Here is a 20,285-nt window from a genome sequence, read left to right as displayed (position 1 = left end):
CTTTAAAAAGTATCTGTTTTTTAAATATTTTTATTTCCAGACTAAGATTCTTCTGTATCCATATGCCTATTTTGTGCCTCCATATTTCTCAGAGAAATACGGCCCCAGGTCCAAGACCACACTTCTCATCTTCTACACATCTGTGTGCTCCTGAAGTCCTCCCCATTATAGTATGATGCGACAGTCCACCTCTTCTCTGTCCTCATTTTTCTCAAAACCTATCATTGTGCATACCATCTATTCAACTTCCAATGTATTGTACACCCAACCACTTCTCTCCCATTCAATATTAATACCACCTTATTTCAAGATATCATCATATCTCACCTGCACAATCAATCTAACCTTCTAGTATTCATCTTGAATTTAATTCTCACTCTCCACTCCAAAACCAAACACACAATTGGTTTTGAAGTTTTTATTTTGTTCAGCGTCTCTCTCCCAACAGTGCATTGGCTTCATAAAGGCAAATACTTAGGTCTATTTGCTTAATGTTGTATCCTTGGCACCTAGCCCACAGCATGACACAGAGTATAAAGGTAAATAGATGTTGGATGAATAAACGAATACGTTATAGTGATTTTTAGCCATTAGGCATGAATTGTTAGAGAACTGCAGAAAGAAACAGTTGGAGAGTAAGATCTTGAAGTTGAAATGATGAAAGAATTGAAATTTTGATTATAGCAAGGTCTAGAATATCAGCATGGAAAGGAGAGTACAAGGTAGACTTGAGAATAAAATCATTGAAGGAGAAAAATTCAAGACATTTAGAGATACTGGAATATCATCTACATGGTTACTGAAGTCATCAAATCTTGTGACATAAGTAGGGATGGAGAAAGGGCGAGACAATGGACCAGGAACTAACAATTTCTAGAGTCAGGATATGCAGAAGATTGAATAAAGGAAAGGCAGTGAGTGGTAAATTTGGTCTTAAAACAAAACCTGTTTAAACAAAACCTAGAAAGCTGAATCCTTTATATTGCATATAATGAAATAAAATTATTTAGAAAATTTTAAATGCTCTCAAGCTATAATAATGATGCCTATCTAAATTAAATAATTTAGAACATTAAGTATTTACTCCTTTCATATGTCCATTTCTGACAATGTAATATAATTCAAACAGGTAGATGAGAGAAAGTCTTAGTATTTTATGTGACAATAAGCAATTGAAAAGCAGATATTTAGGGAACAACATACGGAATAACTGCTAAGAAGATACATTCTCCATTTGTTACCACAGGAAGTTAATGATGCTTGAACAGAGTTTGAAAATTCATTCATCATTTGTATTTAAAATGACTTTTCATCTAGTAAACAAATGTTATGTCGGAATCATAGAACTTTTCTAACTTTATTAACACATTGTTTCTCATTTAGTGCATGCTAATAGGCAGCCAATTTAGTTACTAACATAACACCTTCTTGTAAAAATAGACAACTGCCTCAATCATAGTGAAAATAACAATCTGGTAAATTTTCTAGTACAGAATCAAACTGATTTATTTTTTGAGAAGATAATTCTGTTTTTCAGATAAAGAAAAAGGCATGCTTTACAAATATGAAACATTATTTAAATGCATTCATGTGCTATTCAGAAAAGTAAAAAAATATGCTCATTTACTCACATAAATTTTCTCCATGAGATTACTCCTTTATCAGTTTTAAATCTCATTCAAACTACACACTAAATAATTAACCAAAAATCTGTCTGCAACTGGATAAGAGCAAAAGGGTCCCTAAAATTGTCAATGTTTCTAAAATATGAACACTAAAATATATTCTAAAGAAATCAGAGTAATTATTGTTAGATATCTCAGGTTTAAAATATATCAGTGCTTAATTGGCTTTTTCTTATGTTATAATCTTATATTCCTCATCCTCACCTATCCTCCAAAGTGCATGAAAATACACACATTTAAGTTTTTATTTATTTATTTATTTATTTATTTATTTATTTATTTATTTATTTTAATGCTAACTGAACATGGCTACAGTTCATTTTACTGAAACCTGGCATTTTATACTATTAGATTAGGTATAGGTGATTTTAAGTATAATTTAGTAACATATTTCTTCACTGTAAGAGAGTAACATGAAAAAAAATATATCCAAATAAATTAGTGTCATATAGATTCATAGAGTAATATCTATACAAGAATGATTTAATTGATAAAATATTTGTGACATCAATCTGTATTAGCTACATTCTGGAAAATCATTTGGATCTGGCCTTGTACCTGCATGATGCATTAACTAGTGTCTTCAAACTACTTGGGTTACGTATCAGCTTGTCCAACATGTTGACTATTTCATCAAACTTGGGCCTGCTATTTCGGTCTTTCTGCCAGCAATCCAGCATTAATTGGTAGAGAGCAGCAGGACAATCCATGGGGCTTGGCAGACGATAGCCTTCCTCTACTGCTTTAATCACCTGTATAAAGCAAAACAGAATCAGTCCCCCAACACCACAAATTTAGTATAGAATAGCTTAAAAAATGTCCCACTGTCCAACTTTTATCCTGACTATTGCAATGATAACTAGCATTACTGTCTTTAAAATCCACGGCTATTTCCAATTGCTACAAAATTCAACATAAAACAAATATACTATGATAATATAAAAAAGATAGGCTTTCTTCACATATTATAATTAAAATAAATGGTAATCATTTTTCTTAAAATCTTGGTGAAGGGTGATTTGTAAAATTAATTGACATAAAATATACAGTTCATGTTTTATTTATCCTTGAACTCCAGAATCAAATAGAGATTAAATTTTCTAGTGATTTTTCTGAAAAGTTAATGTCTTTTTAATGAAAAAATATGTGCACAGCCACATTTTTAAAGTAATAGAACTGCAATTTTACTTCAAAAGATACTTTTGGATGGTAAATGATGGATAAGTCAAAGGCTAAATTAGCATAACTGTCTCATGTATCATTTAATAATGTCAAGGTCTGACTGTTTATTATCATCTGCTGATTTCTGTCAGGAATCTGGAATGACTGTCTAGTAGCACAAGGGTTATAAATATCCTTGATTTTAAATGTAACCACACATAAGAGTATCAGCCTAATTGTGAGGTCATTTTATCAAAAACATTTGTGATGTTGCTGCCCCCATCAAAATACCTAACTTAAGAAGAAATTTGTTTATGCTACCAAACACAGAAATACAGGTTTACTTTATTACTAAAATTCAAATATTTGAGTGATCCTAAACAAATATTAATGAACATATTTCTCAATATCTTATTTTGCATATTTAACAATTAGTCTTAATTACATTTTCTCACAAAGAATTCAGAATTGATTTGATAAATTGAAAAAATGATTAGAATGGGAACTTTACAAAGATGATTTTAATTTTTTTTGTTGGCACATATTAATTGTACATATTTATGGAATACAGAATGATCTTTCAACACATGTATAAAATATATAATGATCGAATCATGGCAATGAGCATACCGATTACTTCAAACATTTATTACCTGTGTTGTGAACATTCAAAATCCTCTCTACTAAGCTTGTGGAAAATACACAAGAAGTTATTGATAACCGTATTCATCCCCAGTGCTGCAGAACACATGAACTCATTCCTTCTACCTGGCTGTTATTTCGTATCCCTTAACCAGCATCTCCGCCTCCTCCCTTCCCCTTCCCCTTCCTGGTGTCTGATATCCACATTCTACCCTTCTACTTCCATACGCTTATTTTGTTTTCAAAGACAATTTTTAAGCATTGGAAAGAAAACATGCTCCTTATGATAAAGAAAATGGCACCTGACCCAGTGCAGTGTCAGATGGAAAGAAGATTAAATGGTAGATTTAAAAGACATAGGAGTAGAGAGGAGAGGAATGTAGTTAAAACCAAGCAAATTCAAGCCTATCACATTGGATGGTAATTTCTGTTAACTTTAGGCAAGCACATTTCTGAGGGTAGAAAATGTTGTCAGATATAATTTGGGACTTCTTTCATTTGAAGTGAGTAGGGAACACCCAGATGGCAATTTGCAGGAATCTGGCTAGAGCATAGGAGATAGCCGGACTGATAATATAAAAGTAAGGGTCATCAGCACTTGGCCACAGCTTGAAGTCGATGTAGTTTATATCCCCTCTGGAAAAGCATATAATAAAAGTTCCGAGAAATACCAAAAGTTAGGTGCAGGCAAAGAAATAAAAAGTACTCAAGGACTCCAAAATTAAGTGGTCAGATAAATTTAATAACTTTGAGCAAAAGACCTAAGAGCAGCCTACTACCTTAGTTAATTTACCTCAAAAACAATTTAGTAATTATAAGACAAACTCCAGGAGATCATGTTTTCAGTAATTATAACATATGATTAGCATAGCTTATTAAAATTTATACATATTGAGAAATAAAATAATAAAACAGATAAATGAGAAACACACCAGCGAAAAATTTAAGAAATAAATAAAAGTGCTAAATAAGTCTTGAAAAAATATTTAGTTTGACTGGTGATCAAATAAAGGAATATTTTTAAAAATTATCATTTGTACACAGATTGATAGAAGTTTATTTATTTGTTTGCTGATTATAAGATTTTCCATTGCTGATAAGGATGGTTTTTATTCCCTTTAACAGCATATATGTATCAAAATAAAGTATCCTAATATAAATAGCTTAAGTCATGTAATATATTTGCTATGCAGTGAGAATAGTAATTCTTATTTACTCAAAACATGATTTATTTCATAATTTGCACTTTCTCCAAAGCTGTTACCAATTAATTTGATTTTTTTCTTTGGCACCTATTTTTTTTTTTAAATAATCCTTCCTCCACTAAGCACAACAATGTAGATGTTTAGTTTAAACACCTTAATAAGTTATTTGACCTGTGAAGTTATTTCTAGAATTTATTTCTTAATCAGTGTTATTTTTGGGTAAATTTATATTTAGAAATATAATTCTCAACTTAGAACTGGGTCCAGGTAAATTAGGTCATCAAATGTAATTCTAAATTAATTGTTAGAATTTATTTTAAAAATAGATTTGGAACTATAACTTCACATTTTATATTTAGAAGTTTCCTTTTTTTATTATTTTTAATGTTTGTTTTTTACAGGTTTAGGGTGAAATAGATAGCATTATTACTCTGGTAGGTTGCAAAATGATGGAAATCTACCAAAATTGACCACAGTGCAATTAGGTGTTCATTTTCCCATACAACTTAGAACATATAACCAAATGAGTTCTAATCTCGACGGACTTACTATTAGATTTGTTGATACAGGTGGCTGAGATGAACAAAGTAAAGACAATTAGAATTTTTACAGGCAAGCTGGCACCATTTCAGATGTGCTATATCTGAAATAGTATAATATACTATGCATTTTCTTGGCATTAACATGTAAATTGATAGTCTGAACACAATGCTGCCTCTCTTTCCAATTCCTAAAAATATAACTCATCCCCCTATATGGTATTATTCATCTGATAGCAGGGTGGCTCTCTGAGCTCCTTCTATCACATAAGTGTCATTGGGTTTCCATTTTTAGGTGTATATACCTATTGTGGGCATGGTTGCTTTTCCTGCCCACAGATCCTCAGCCAGCAATAGGAATTCTGAAAGGCTTTATTCACAAAAACAGAATCCCACATAGTATATCACCCAACCAGAGTATGCCTTTTGCAATAAAGAATGTATGGCCGGGCGCGGTGGCTCACGCCTGTAATCCCAGCACTTTGGGAGGCCGAGGCGGGCGGATCACAAGGTCAGGAGATCGAGACCATGGTGAAACCCCGTCTCTACTAAAAATAGAAAAAATTAGCCGGGCGCAGTGGTGGGCGCCTGTAGTCCCAGCTACTCGGGAGGCTGAGGCAGGAGAATGGCGTGAACCCGGGAGGCGGAGCTTGCAGCGAGCAGAGATCCGGCCACTGCACTCCAGCCTGGGCAACAGAGCGAGACTCCGTCTCAAAAATAAATAAATAAATAAATAAAGAATGTATGAGAGTATCACAAATAGTTAAGCCCTCACCTACTATCATGGATACGTTCTGGAAACTGACTTTCAGTGAAACAAAGTATAATGAAACCAATTTTACTATAAGCTACTTGATATAAACATGAGTTAAATTCCTAGGGCATATTTCTGGTTACAAAAACATAACTAAACTTCTAATAAAGACCCAAAACACCTCTAATATTAAACTTGGAAATAAATGTGAGCTATACATAAGTTTAAGAAAAAGTGACAAAAGCAAGTAAGATAATTACTTATTTGCTTATTCCAGTTTAGGGCCACAGGTGGCTGGAGCCTATCCCAGCAGCTCAGGGAACAAGGTGGGAACCAACCTTGACCCGGACACCATCTCTTTGCAGGACACATTCACACTCACACCCACACTCACTTGGATGGGGACCATGTAGACACACCAATTCACCTTCCATATCTTTGATTATGGAAAGAAACCCACACAGACATGGGGAGAACCTGCATGCTCCACACAGACAGTGGCCCTGGCTGTGTGTTGTTATATTTGTTTTTCTTATCAATATTATAACAAAGTGATGTTGAACAAAATGATGTTATTCCAGGTACTTTTGTACTTCATGAAGTGCTGATAAATTTGTAACAACTCATTCTCCCTGGGGGAGGACAAATTTGTAATATTTGTATCATGACATGGTGTAAATACTCTCTCCATGCCAATTGTAATCTACTAACATGGTCTCATCCAAGCAGAAATATTCTAAAAATATGCTAGCTGGTACAAACTTGTTGGAGCACACCAGCACACATAGCTCATCATCCAGAGGCAACAAGACACAGCTTAAACACCAACATGGAGACAAGATTCTGAAAGTATGGGTGACATTCTTCAAGTTGCAGTGTATATATAGTCAGAGACTTCTATGTTGTGCTCCATTCCCAGTGACTCTTGCCAGAAAACACAACAAGGCTCTATCGAACTAATAGTTATGAATTACTCATGCAAAGAGATCAAAAGAGGAGTCACCATAATGGCAAGAATAATTGATATCGAGCATCAGGAAGAAGTTGGACTTCTTTCTCGGAGTTGGGGCAGGGAGAAATATGTGTGAAACCCCCAAGAATAAGGAATTAGATCAGATCACCAGTTAAGCCACCATGACCTGCCAAGATCATAGTGAGGGGAATTCAGACTGGATACGGAGGAGGGGGAGGATAGGGACCAGGTGAGGTCCTACGATCAACTATAGCTACAGGCTGCAGTTCCTCTAGTAACCTGCCTCTTCTGAATTCTTTCTTAGGAGAAAGTGCCCACAGAACCAGGAAACAGATGCTCTCTGAACCTGTGTGAAGTAGGTGTGTCATGGTAAGAGAATAGAGCATGGCGACCGTAAACATTTGTCTCTAGGCTCTTCACCTGCAGAGATAGTAACTGGCCAACGACTCTAGCTGCTGTGCTCTAAAGCCCTTCATCACATGTACACTGCATAAAGCTTACTTTATGCACATTGCTTCCAGGCAATTATGGAGCATGGCAGGGATAATAAGACTCCTTTAAAACGGCATTTCTCCTCCGTTGCTTGCACCCAATTATCCTTCCTTCCTTCCGTCTCTACTGTACCTAGGGACATACCTGTGTCACTGTCTGACATCTCTCCCAGCTTCCCTTCATCTCTCCTCGATTTTTCTTAGAAATATTTTTCTTAATATCTAGTTATTTCCTTTTGACAAAGGCTTCTTGGAGGGCCTGGATTAGCCTATGGATTATGTCAGTCATAGCCATGCAGACTGTTTGTGATTATCTAAATTAATTCTTATTACAAATCTACGAGATAAAAATTATTATACATATTTCACAGATGAAACACCTCAGGTTTCAAATAATTAGAAGGTTAAAGAAATTGCCCATCTTTAACAGCTAAGAAGTGGGGGTGGCAGGATTCACAAATTAAGTATTTTTCTCATGGAAACCTGTGGTCTTTCCATCTTGGTGCTGAGTCACACCACTGAAATTAGAAATTATCATCACTACACTTCAACACACACCAAATAAAATAATTTAAGAGAGGTATGAACGTCACCCTATAGAATCATATTTATTTGCATCATAAATAAATATACATATGAATGTCACCCTATAGAATCATATTTATTTGCACCATAGATATATATTTACATATTATATATATTTACATTTATTTAAATTATTGTGTATATATATGCTATATATATCTCTCTCCAGAATTAAAATGAGCTATTTTGGAAGATAGTGCATTCTTCATCACAGGAGAGGTGAAAATGTAGGCTTCAAAACTGACTGAGTGGCAGGAAGATTAGGAAGATTATAGGGAGAATTCAAGCATTAGCTGTGTATTTCCATGAATTAAGTTCTATCTAGGGCTTGAGTACCTATGTTGCTAGGCATTTACTTGAAATCTCACATATAGGAGCTGTTACTACGAGATATAAAGCTCCCTGCAAATGACTAGTGTTTACAAATTTATTTCTGGAAGTAAACCAAGATAACATAGAAATAGTTTCAGATATATCAGTTTTATTCTAAGATTTCTTTCCGTTTTCAATAGTTATTAAAGATATATTGAGTATGTTTTTTCCTTAGTGCATCAATCTTAGATTAGTAGACTTCCAGAGATTAAAGACATCTTAGAAATCTTCTATTGAAGCCTATTATCTTAGAAATCTTCAATTGAAGCCCTTTACAATCATTGAAACTGACCAAGAGTTGTAGAATCCAAGATTACTGGCTTTAAGTCCAAGATTTGTTGTTGTTGTTGTTGTTAAACAGCCAGTTACAGAAATTTTGAGCTGAAGAACTGATAATTTTTTATGTGTCACTTTTTCAAAAGTATAACAATTTTCATGAGGATACTAGTTCCTAAAATAATTACTTACATCCGAGGGCGGCATTATCCTTAAAAGATGAACATTCTTTGGTCAAAGACATTCATTTTAGATTATATAGCAATGAGGCTAAGGAGTTGAATAATTTACTTACTGTAAAATCTTAGTAATTTGCAGTATTTAGATAGGAACTATATTCCTCATACCCCTTCTTTAGTTAATTACAACATGCTGACTCTTTGTTTTAGCAAGAAATATGTCAATAATATACATATTCCTTATATGTTTATGTATATTGCTTATACACATATCATTTATACTGCAGATATATGTGTATCTGGCACATCAGAAAAGAAATAAAGAATAGAAGGAGGAAGAGAGGCACACCCAGCACAAAGCTAGTTGATCTTTTCTGGAGTCAAATAGTCTTTCTGCTTTACAAGTAAGATCTGATCCAACAGAAGTAGCAATAAAACAACTGGGTTAAAATTGGTCAGAGAAAGAAAGCATGGAACCTAACTTCCTAAAACCAAAAAGGACAAAAATACTTCTAATACAAAAAGATTGAAAAACAGATTAATTAAATTAATTTTAAAAATATTGTGAAATCTATGTACTTACTAGAATCTATACAGTCACACACTCTGAAATAAATATAAGAGAAAGACCTTGTCATTAAAAATAAAAAATGCTACAAAATGAAATCTTTAGTTTTTATTTTAGCTTCTGAAAAATGTTGACATTTAAAGTATTTACTATCAATAAATAGGCTTCTACTGACTACCTGATATTATCTTAGCTTCCGAGCATGAATCAGAGTTCATGGTCTGGTATTTACCTAAAATCACCTTAGTCGTTCTAGTTTATTTTTATTATCGTTATTACAGGTTTTCTTCGTGATGGAAGAGGCAATCCTAAATCAAAAGAATCCTGCTGCATTTTGTCCTCCTGACACAGAGGAAGTTCTCCTCTGTGAGATTTAGATTATCCTGCATGTCTTGGTAATGTAACATTTTCATGGTGGCAAAGCCCTTTAAGAATCAGACAGCATCTAGAATGTGGAGATTATGGTATATATCATTTGAAATTGCCAAATCAGTACTTCTACTTTGTTTTTTGAGAATTTTTCTCCAAAGAAATATTTAGTGATTGTGATCATTAAATATAGTTGATTTGTCATGTTTCTTGGATACAAAATTTGGACAGAAATTAGAGCATAGGAAATTTAGTGCTGTATCTGAAAACTGAAATGCCACTGATGAACTAGCTGAGAAAGTAACAATGCATGTATTAGACATTGTATATAGACAGATATTTTAGAAAGATGTTTATTTGTATGATCATTCTCTGTAAACCTCATTTAAATCCTGAGAAAACCAAGTAGAAACCAAAATATTAGGGTTTTTTTTCTTTCTTAAAACTTCCTGAAATGTTACATAAGCAATTTCTTGTATTTTTCTAAATAATTTGAAATAAAGTTATCTGAAAGAGTATCAAGACACTCAAATAGCTGAAATCAGGAAAAAAAAAAAAAAAAAAAAGAAAGGCAAAAGGAAAAATAAAAATCACAAAGAAAACACTAAGAGAGTAAAAATAGATGATACTATAATGTTAAAGAAGAGATTAAGCATTAGATAAATGAACTTTTATTAACTTATCTATGCAACTTTATAGTGCCCACCCACAAAGAGTAGTGTCATTGACTCAGCACTTTGATTATGGGATTGGCCATTGAGATTTTAGTAGACACGTTGCAGGCTGAGATGTAATTGGGCTCCTTCTTACCCTTCAACCATTTTTCAAATGAAATTAGGTTTGGGCTAGCTGCTGGTCTCAGGAGGAAAATAAGAGACTTGTGGAGGAGGGCCAAGGCATAATAACCCACCGGTCCCCAGGAACATAAGAAAGCCTAGTTAAGATCAGCACAGTTATGAACATTCACCTAGCACCAGTGTTTGCACCGGTGTATAATTGTGTCTGTGACAGATACAACTGTATTAGGCATAATTCCTGATAACGTGGATGATCTGCTGCACAACTGGGAAAGACTAATAATTCTGAGTGACAGGATCAGAATTCAAAATATCTCAAGTGTGAGCAGAAGTTAACCAGGCAAATAAGGGATGAATGTTTCCCTTGAGTGAAGTAGACACATGGTAGAAACCAGCATATCGAGGCTCGCTGCCAGGATGGATTAAAATACTTTCACAAAAATTAAAGGGAAGAATGGCATTGCAATGAGCTTTAGATAAGTTAGAAATGAAACCACGTAGTGTTCTGCAGGACATGTTAGCATTTGGCATTTATCTGAAGAATAGAAAGGAGTAAATGGGTCTGGTCTTAGTCTAGACTAAGATCAAGATCAATCCAGAGTAATCATATATTGAACTGTATATTCAATTGAACATTTTATATTTTATATTAAATTAGAAAGCTGATGTAGGACTATTGGTTAGAAATGAAAGGGAGGTAGGAGACATTGATTCAAGTGGAGACAGTGTGGTGCTTAGATACACAAACTTTTTAGAACTAGATTGAAATTTCTGGTATCACTTTCATTATTTCTGTGACGATAAATAAGTCATTTAACATCTCCAAGCTTCAGTTTCTTAATTGTAAAACAGTAATAATAATAGCATCCCTCTGACACAAGGTTGTTAAATATAAGTATAAATACATGTAATAGGGATTTAATGATATCATTTTGCCATGGTCTTGCCCCTAAAATCATAAAGCTGAAGACAATATATACCATTTTCTCAGATTTAGAGAAATGCCAGTCAGTGCTTCCCTCCCCAAGCCAAGTAAGCAGGGCATAAAGAAAACAAACATTAGCAATTTTAAGTGACTATAAGAAGGGGAGATTGATTGCCATCCGGTTTGCTTGCTGAGAAGCAGAAATCCGTAACTCCAATTTGCTGTTTCGATCAAAGAAGAATGCTATGAAATCATTCATGGCAAAGCTGATGTGTGACCCTGGCTTTTCTTCTGCGGAAATTTGAAGAAGGCTAGCTGGAGCAGCCTGCAATAGATGTCTGCAAAGAGAAGGCACTGCTAGTGCATCCAATAAGAATGTTTTTCTCCCCAATAACGTGGACACAGAGCCGGAACAGTAAGAGACTGATGTGAGGAACAGACAGCAAGTGAAAAGAACTATGGAAAGTCGGAGGACATCCTCCTCCTCCAGGGACCTTGCAGACAAAAGGGCTTCATCAAGGGTCTTTGGAAGAACTCAGACAGATAACTCACTTGAGAACTGATGCCTGGGCAATTTGTCTCACAGGAGGCATCAATATCCTCACATTATAGTAGCAATCATGCCCCTTCTTTTCTTTCTTTCTTTCTTTTTTTTTTTTTTTTCTAATTTGTGTTTCTTTCATTGAAAAAGTTAAACATTTTTTCATACATTTATTGGCCATCTGCATTCCATCCAATGAATCTTGCGAAATCTTATGCTTTGCCTATTGTTTCTATTTTTCTTAATGCTTTATTAAGTCTCATTGTATAAGTACACTACATTTTTGTTTATAATGCAGTATTGAAAATATTTTCTCAGTCTAAATTTGTATTTCTTACATTTTGTTGTGCATTTTTCAACACAGAAATTTATAATTTTGTTAGTGAAAGCTATCCAACTCTTTTCTTAAATGGCTCAAGGATTTTTCCTGTTTTTAAAGAAAAACTAAATATAATCAAAATTTTTCTTCTATCATTTTATATTCTGATTTTGACATTTTGACATTTCGATATTCCAATATTTTATATATACATGGTGTGAAGTTGTGGTTTCATTTTCTTTTTTTTTATTATTATTATACTTTAAGTTCTAGGACTTCATGACTAAGACACTAAAAGCAATGGCAACAAAAGCCAAAATAGACAAATGGGATCTAATTAAACTAAAGAGCTTCTACACAGCAAAAGAAACTACCATCAGAGTGAACAGGCAACCTATAGAATGGGAGAAAATTTTTGCAATCTACCCATCTGACAAAGGGCTAATATCCAGAATCTACAAAGAACTCAAACAAATTTACAAGAAAAAAATCAACCCCATCAAAAAGTGGGCAAAGGATATGAACAGATGCTTCCCAAAAGAAGACATTTATTCCCCTTCTTTTCTACCTCTCCACCCAGACCAATCCTGAAGAATCCTGATACAGACTTTGGCAGAGGAGGAGGGGCAAATATCTGACCATACTTGTTTCACACTATAGGTACCTATGGTTAGGCTAGGCCTCCACTTGTGGAAAACACTTTGAAATGAATATGGGATTCACTTTTTGGTTGGATTAGAATTTTTGGGCTGGAAAGTCAGTGTTAACTACCGGCATTGTTGTTTCAACAAAATTCAGCTGGAGATCTATATAGTATTTGTCTAACCAACCCTGAAGGCATGAGAGAGGGAGGTTTTATGGAGCATGGATGACAGAAATAATGGGAGAGAAAAAAGTGTTTCAAATAAGCACATTATTAAATTAAAACTATTCAATATACCAGCTTTACAAAGAAGTAATAAAATAGTTGGTAAAGCACTTAAGACAGTGTATGTCATATGGTAAAGGTTTAATAAATGTTAGCTACTTTTATAATTGTTGTTCCTCAAAAGAAAAAAATATGAAATTTCCATATGATCCAAAACAGAAAGGGCTGTATTGAATAGTAATGATGGAAAATTACAAAGGGAAAGATTAAAGAGCCATGTGTCAGGCATCACATAATAAACGTTGTGAATTTGAACAGAAGATTCTTTCATAGTTCCTTTAATTTTAGGATTCTATTATTGTAAGTATGAATTATTTTTCCATTGTAGGGAAAATCTGGTTTTTCTTTCAAGTTAAATAAACAATACAACTCTTCTTACATTTTTTTTTTTAATTTAAAGAAATGTAGACTATTCCTTTTTATCCTCTAAGAGCATCCACTATTAAATCAATATCATTCATCCTTTTGGCTTGGAGTATTAGCTGCCTTTATCAAATGCAAATCATAAAAACTTGCCTGTCAGTATTCATTCTTTGATGGCTCTTTCTTTATCTTTGAAAATGATACTGACATGAATTGAGTGGAACATCACTACAGTATAGCTAAAACTGACTGGCAAGGGACTGAGTTTTTATATAACTGTAACTTACTTTCCTTTGTACTAACTCATTTTGAGCTCCTGCATAAAGGATATTTCAACAACACAAAACAGATCAGAGAGTAAGCAAAGTATTTCATTTTCTTAAGCAACTGTCACTTTCAGAAATGAAAAACATTGTAAGTGGCTTGACTCAGAGAACAAAGCATTTCATTGTCAAGTTGAGAAAGAGTAGTTCCATACTCACATCTTGATTGGTCATCTCCCAGTAGGGTCTCTCTCCATAAGACACAACTTCCCACATTACTATTCCATAACTCCAGACATCACTGGCAGAAGTAAACTTTCGGAAAGCTATTGCTTCTGGGGCAGTCCATCTGATTGGAATTTTTCCTCCCTAAAATTGAAAACGATTTTAAAAACTTCCTACATACTTCAAATGTATCTAGGGACAGTGTTGCCTCACTGAAAAGATCTAGACAGAGATGTAGTATTTTTAAGTGAATCTGTTTGACAGTACACAGTCTCTTTTCACATCTCTCAGCCCATACGCAGTTGTAGACTAACTACTAATTGGCTGTCTGGAAGGTTTCTAGTTTAAATTCTGTGTGACTACTGAATTACATACAGAAACCACATCTCAATTACAGTCCTCAGTATGGCAGCTCTAAGTAAGGAAAAGCAGGCAGTCAAACAAACCAATAAGGTATACTCTCATGACTTCCTAACAGAGAGTAAAGGACTCAAATTCCCTGGGTGCTTTGTTTCTTTAATACAGAAATTGTAAGTGGAAATTACAGGTTCACGAATGTGACCCTGAACTGTTTAGCAGTTAATAAGACAAGCGTGAACACTGGAGATATTTCGTTTTTGAGACAGGGTCTCGCTCTGTCTCCTAGGCTGGAGTGCAGTGGTGAGATCTCCACTCACTGCAAACCCCACCTCCCAGATTCAAGTGATTCTCATACCTCAGCCTCCTGAGTAGCTGGGACTACAGGCGTGCGCTATCATGCCTGGCTAATTTTTGTATTTTTAATAGAGACAGGGTTTCGCCATGTTGGCTAGGCTACTCTCGAACTCCTGACCTCAAGCGATTCACCCACCTCAGTCTCCCAAAGTGCTGGGATTACAGGCATGAGCTAGTGGGCCCAGCCTAACATTGGCTATATTGAAACAAAGTTACACTTTCCCTTGATGTTGTGTTATTTCTCTTAGACATGCTTTTCTCTTTTTCTTTGTTGTCTTATTTTTGTTTTTCTTTGGTTCAACTATTTAAGAGGAGGGTGCCTTGTTTGACTTAACCAAATTAAAAATTATTGAAATTGGATTGGGGGAAAATCTTACCACATTATCAAGTTTTTTTTTTTTTTTTTTCATAAAAGTTGATTTGGTAGACTTTCCCTTAGTTCATACAATAAGCACTTTTATATCATGCCTCTTTCAGGGTGAAATTATTATTCTCTTAACTTTTTTTTTTTTTTGAAACGGAGTCTCATTCTGTTGCCCAGGCTGAAGTGCTATGGCACGATCTCAGCTCACTGCAAGCTCTGCCTCCCGGATTCACGCCATTCTCCTGCCTCAGCCTCCCAAGTAGCTGGGACTACAGGTGCCTGCCATCACGCCCGGATATATATATATATATATATATTTTGTATTTTTCGTAGAGACGGGGTTTCACCGTGTTAGCCAGGATTGTCTCGATCTCCTGACCTCGTGATCCGCCCACCTTAGCCTCCCAAAGTGCTGGGATTACAGACCTGAGTCACCGTGCCCGACCCCATACATTTCATCAACCATCAAATATGTAATGAAAGAGAAATAGGTGAAATTTTTCAATATTTTATTGTAAAAAGACTAACATATGCCTTCCCATTTTGCAGGAAGGGAAAGATTTAATTTATACTGCAAAGGAAAAAAATAGGGCTTAAATTGATGTTTTTGAACCAAAGTTTCAATATATATATAAGGAAATAACAGTTTGGGATCATACTAAAAATTATTTTGGGAATTGAAGTTAGGTTTGAATTATTTGCTCTTTAGATATATGGTAACATCTTTTTAAGAAGTCTTACCTGAAACTTATTCTTATTAATTAAATATTCATAAGCAAGATAGCATTATGAATCCTAGCTATGCATAGATATTCTATAATGTCTTATTAATATTATTTTATAATTGTCATTTGTTGATTATATTAAACCTTAGCCCATACTTTTTCTCCTGGTACTCTGATCATCCTTGGTGTCATCAATAAATCTGAAGTTCCTTATCTTCTCATCTCTCAGTATATAGATTTTCCACAGGTTGCCACTATACCCCATTTCAGAGGAATAAGCCTTGAAGGTTTCAGGTTCTCTGTCTCTCACTTTACTCTGTAGCATAACACACTAACACAAATCTTGAAAAATCTACTTTTTGCACTTAACTAAGACAACAACCAATCCCACTGGCAATGGATATTTGTATAACCTCAATCTTGCTCAGGCCAAATTTATTAAAGGTAACTCTATTCCCAAGATAATTCTTAATCAAGCTTTCATGTAATACAAATAATGACAATGATAGGTCTGGAAGAGGAAAGATATTCCCCCAAACACTTTATTGATTAAGCTGACCACTGGAAGTCTTTGTTTGCTTTGACAAGTTACCTTTGCCCTTCAGCAAAGTACAAATCCCCATGAATCACAAAGCAAAAAGGTTTTTATAAAACCCTTATAATCTGAAAAGAACTTATTGTTAGACTACCAGTGGATGTAATATTTAAAAGTTGAATTAAATAAGAAAACATATATATTACTTTGAGAATGAGAGATATCAAATTGTATAGAGAAAAGGAAACAATGACAAATCTCTATCTTCACAAGGGTCTTAGAAATTGAGGATAACCAACTTGATGACACTGAACATATTTATAATTAAGCAAATACTGTTTATCATAAGGAATTCAAAATCAAGAAGTATGACATTATAGATCACCCATAAGATTCTGTTGTAGCAATATCCACAGTTTTTCACAGAAAAGAAAAAATGTCAATTATATACCATATCAATACAGCAAGCAATTACTTTGATAGAAAATAGGGTTGACTTATATGAAATATGACAATATGAGTTAGTGATCAATTTTCCATAGTGTAGACTTAACAGTTTTTAACTAGGTATTACAATACCTCCAGGAAATCAAAACTTTTTGAAGGAATAGCTCTTTTTTCACCACAATGTAAATCCTTAAAAGGTGGGAACTAGATATTTCTGTATTTATTTTACAAGTAAGGACAGTATAATGCAGAGAGCTTACAATATCCAATAACATTATACATGTTTACATATTCATACATATGTGTGTATACACAGACATACACACACTATATATGTAAAACTTTTAATGTAGGAGATTCTGTATTTAACTCTACTTTTAAATTTAAGATGATTATTCTTACATACTGTATCCATTTTGAAGTAAGATTTTTTATTTTTAGTATCTTCAGAAAAAATGAATTATTGAGACTCAGATATTCTAAAGTTAATATTTAAATTGGCTGATACATAAAAGGAAGAATTTTTTGACTTTTGATTTTCTCTCTCCCTCTCCCTCTCTCTCTCTCTCTCTCTCTCTCTCTCTCTGTTGCAGGAATGCTCTTTCAGATATTTCTTACAGAATCTTTAAAAATTAAATGGCTCTGGTCTACTGTTTCAGAAATGCACTCTATTAGATCTTACCCTTGTGGTGTAGGCTGCCTCGGGATCATCTTCCAGTACCCGGGAAAGTCCAAAGTCAGACACTTTGCACACAAGGTTACTGTTGATTAAGATGTTTCTAGCAGCAAGGTCTCTATGCACATAACCCATGTCAGAAAGGTACTTCATTCCTGCAGCAATGCCTCTCAGCATGCCAACAAGCTGAATCACAGTGAACTGCCCATCGTTTTTCTGTAAAGACAATGTAGAAATATTACTCTAGCAACACCAATCACTTGGGGAAAATATGAGAGGTCTGTATTCAATCCCCCAAATTAATAATATCAATCACAAAAATTCATATGCAATTTCTATCTGAAGGAGAGTGGAAAATGGTAGGAAGTATATGCTTAACTTGGTAATGTTTATTTTTCCTCTGCTTGGATAAAGCAGATAAAGGTTTTGAAAACCCTGGCCAAAAATCTTATGTAGTTGCCTTTTTCTGCATCATAACTCCTTTGTTCTCAGTCATCAGAAGGGTTTGTTCACACTCCAACCTAGTATCTACCTTGGGTCAACACTGTACTATTTTGAGGTGATTTAAAAGAAGCTAGCTGGATAGACATATTAAGGTAAAGAATAAATGGACAGAGGAGATAAAGGAGTTTCTGCAACAGCAGATGGGAGACAGGTGACTGAGCAGTGATCAGGACAATATTAGCAATTTTTGGAAGTTTGTCATCTTCAAGGGCACTGAAATTATTTCAGTTACATAAACTCATAAGGCTCAACGGATGGCTATTTTAAAATAAAGGAATGATGTGACTCTAAGAGACTGGAGTACTTAAAGGTATGGTTAGAAAATTTGATAAAATAATTTGGCAGGGTCTGCCAATAGGAAGAAAAATTTGGCTTTTCAGTGGACCATTATCAAATTCATGGCATAGGTTCCTCTTACAATTGTTATCAATGCCATTGTGTTATCACTTTTTCCTACCAATGGTAATGAGCACTGTATTAATATTACAAACTGCCAGCCTATATGTTTAATCAGGCCTGCAAATATGTTACATTGTCTAACACAAGCTATTTACTAATAAAGTGGGTTGTCGATATTTAAAATGTAGAGATTTGCACACAAAAGAAAAAAACCCTCCCCTGAAACGCTGGTGATCTGATAATATTAGCTATTGTCAATTACCACATGACCTCTGCTGGTGCAAGTAGTGACTGGTCTTTAGGTGGATTAGCAGCACTTATAGGCTCCAACTTGACCCCTTTATTAATGACTTGCCTGGGCTATTTACACGGTTTCTCACTCTACCTGATAAACTATGAGAAAATCGAACACTTGTAAGACCTTATTTTTTCCTTTTTTCCCTTTTTACATTTCTTTTTTAAAATTTTTTCTTTTCCTCCCTTATTGCCTCTCACTTCACTGCATTTTTGTTTTTTTTGTTTTTTGTTTTTTTTGCAAATTAAAACATACTTAAATAACTCTTCAGGGGCATATAATTTGGATTTGTGTGAGTTTTCCAAAACAAACCAATGTTCATTTTGGAGTATAATTATTGTGGCTCCATACATTTCTATTCTATTAAAAACTTAAGCTTTAAAGTGGCCTAATTTCAACTTGAACATCACAGCCAATATATAAATAACACCTTGAATAACTAAATTATTCCAAATCCTACCTTTAAAAATGTATCTAAAGAGCCATTCTCCATATACTCTGTCACTATCATCACTGGTTTACCTGAAAAGAAAACAGAGTGATATAACCTGCTGCTCTTCGATTTTGCATTCTCATCTGGCAAAAGCTTACCCAGACGTTTTTATAAGTGTCCAAATTTTGTATATATATACACATATATATAATGTATATATATATAATGTGTGTGTGTGTTTATATATTCATTTAAAATGTCTTCTTTAAGAAAGAAGCTAATTCCTGATATGATGATATCTTAGTGTTATGGGTGAGTCAGTGAGAAAAATGTATCATGAAGTTAATAACAGATTGACATTTAAGATTCACACACACACACACACACACACACACACACCTTTGCCAATATCATCACTAATTTATGTAGGAAATGTGTTTAAGAATAATTCTATGAGTTTTAGGATAAATTTTATTTTAATAGAAGTAATGATATAATGCATCCAATAATATTCAGTGAAACACTTGGAACATATTCATCTTTCTAACTCTCACAATTCTAAATAAAAACTCCATCCTGTCTAACTGCCCTGTTTATGATCCCTTTAATGTATATTGCATTTTCCTTCATTTACTCTTATGTTTCTGTAACTCCTTTCCTTAGGGCTACCTGCCCTTCCTCTCTCTGCCACACACTTAAAATCTTGATTAACCCCACTTTTCATTTTTCAAAGCCCCGTTGTAATTGTTATGTGAAAGATTTCCTTAGCAATCATTAATTGTGATGAAAAGTGTTATTCTCCTTTCATATCTGACATTGACATGTAGCCTAGAGGTTAGTTGGACAGACTCTAGAGCCATACTTCTGGGATTTTCATCACAGAACAATCACTCACTATTATGTGCTCCCAGGCAAGTCAATTCTTATCTCAGTGCCTCAGTTTTCTCATCTATAAAATGAGGATAGCAATGGTGCCTACCTCATAGGGTTGTTGTGAGTATCCACTAAGTCACATGGTTATCCAAGGCACTTA

At 34.3% G+C, this 20,285-nt stretch overlaps 1 protein-coding gene across 4 annotated transcripts in view; it reads right to left on the bottom strand.

Annotated features, from left to right (window-relative positions):
- The window catches only part of EPHA5 (EPH receptor A5), a 343,406-nt gene that overhangs the window by 14,044 nt on the left and 309,077 nt on the right, over positions 1 to 20,285 (bottom strand). For all 4 annotated transcript variants that reach the window (XM_025385372.1, XM_025385374.1, XM_025385373.1 and 1 more), the window contains 4 exons: positions 19,280 to 19,341; positions 17,628 to 17,837; positions 14,155 to 14,304; positions 2,244 to 2,437 (listed from right to left, as the gene is read on the bottom strand). In XM_025385372.1, the coding sequence (XP_025241157.1) occupies positions 2,244 to 2,437; positions 14,155 to 14,304; positions 17,628 to 17,837; positions 19,280 to 19,341 (616 nt within the window). The remainder of the gene's footprint in view (positions 1 to 2,243; positions 2,438 to 14,154; positions 14,305 to 17,627; positions 17,838 to 19,279; positions 19,342 to 20,285) is intronic.

This window comes from Theropithecus gelada, chromosome 5, assembly GCF_003255815.1.
Source record: "Theropithecus gelada isolate Dixy chromosome 5, Tgel_1.0, whole genome shotgun sequence".
Classification (NCBI taxonomy): Eukaryota; Metazoa; Chordata; class Mammalia; order Primates; family Cercopithecidae; genus Theropithecus; species Theropithecus gelada.
Note: the sequence above shows the minus strand (reverse complement) of the source record. Positions and strands in the feature narration are given on the sequence as shown.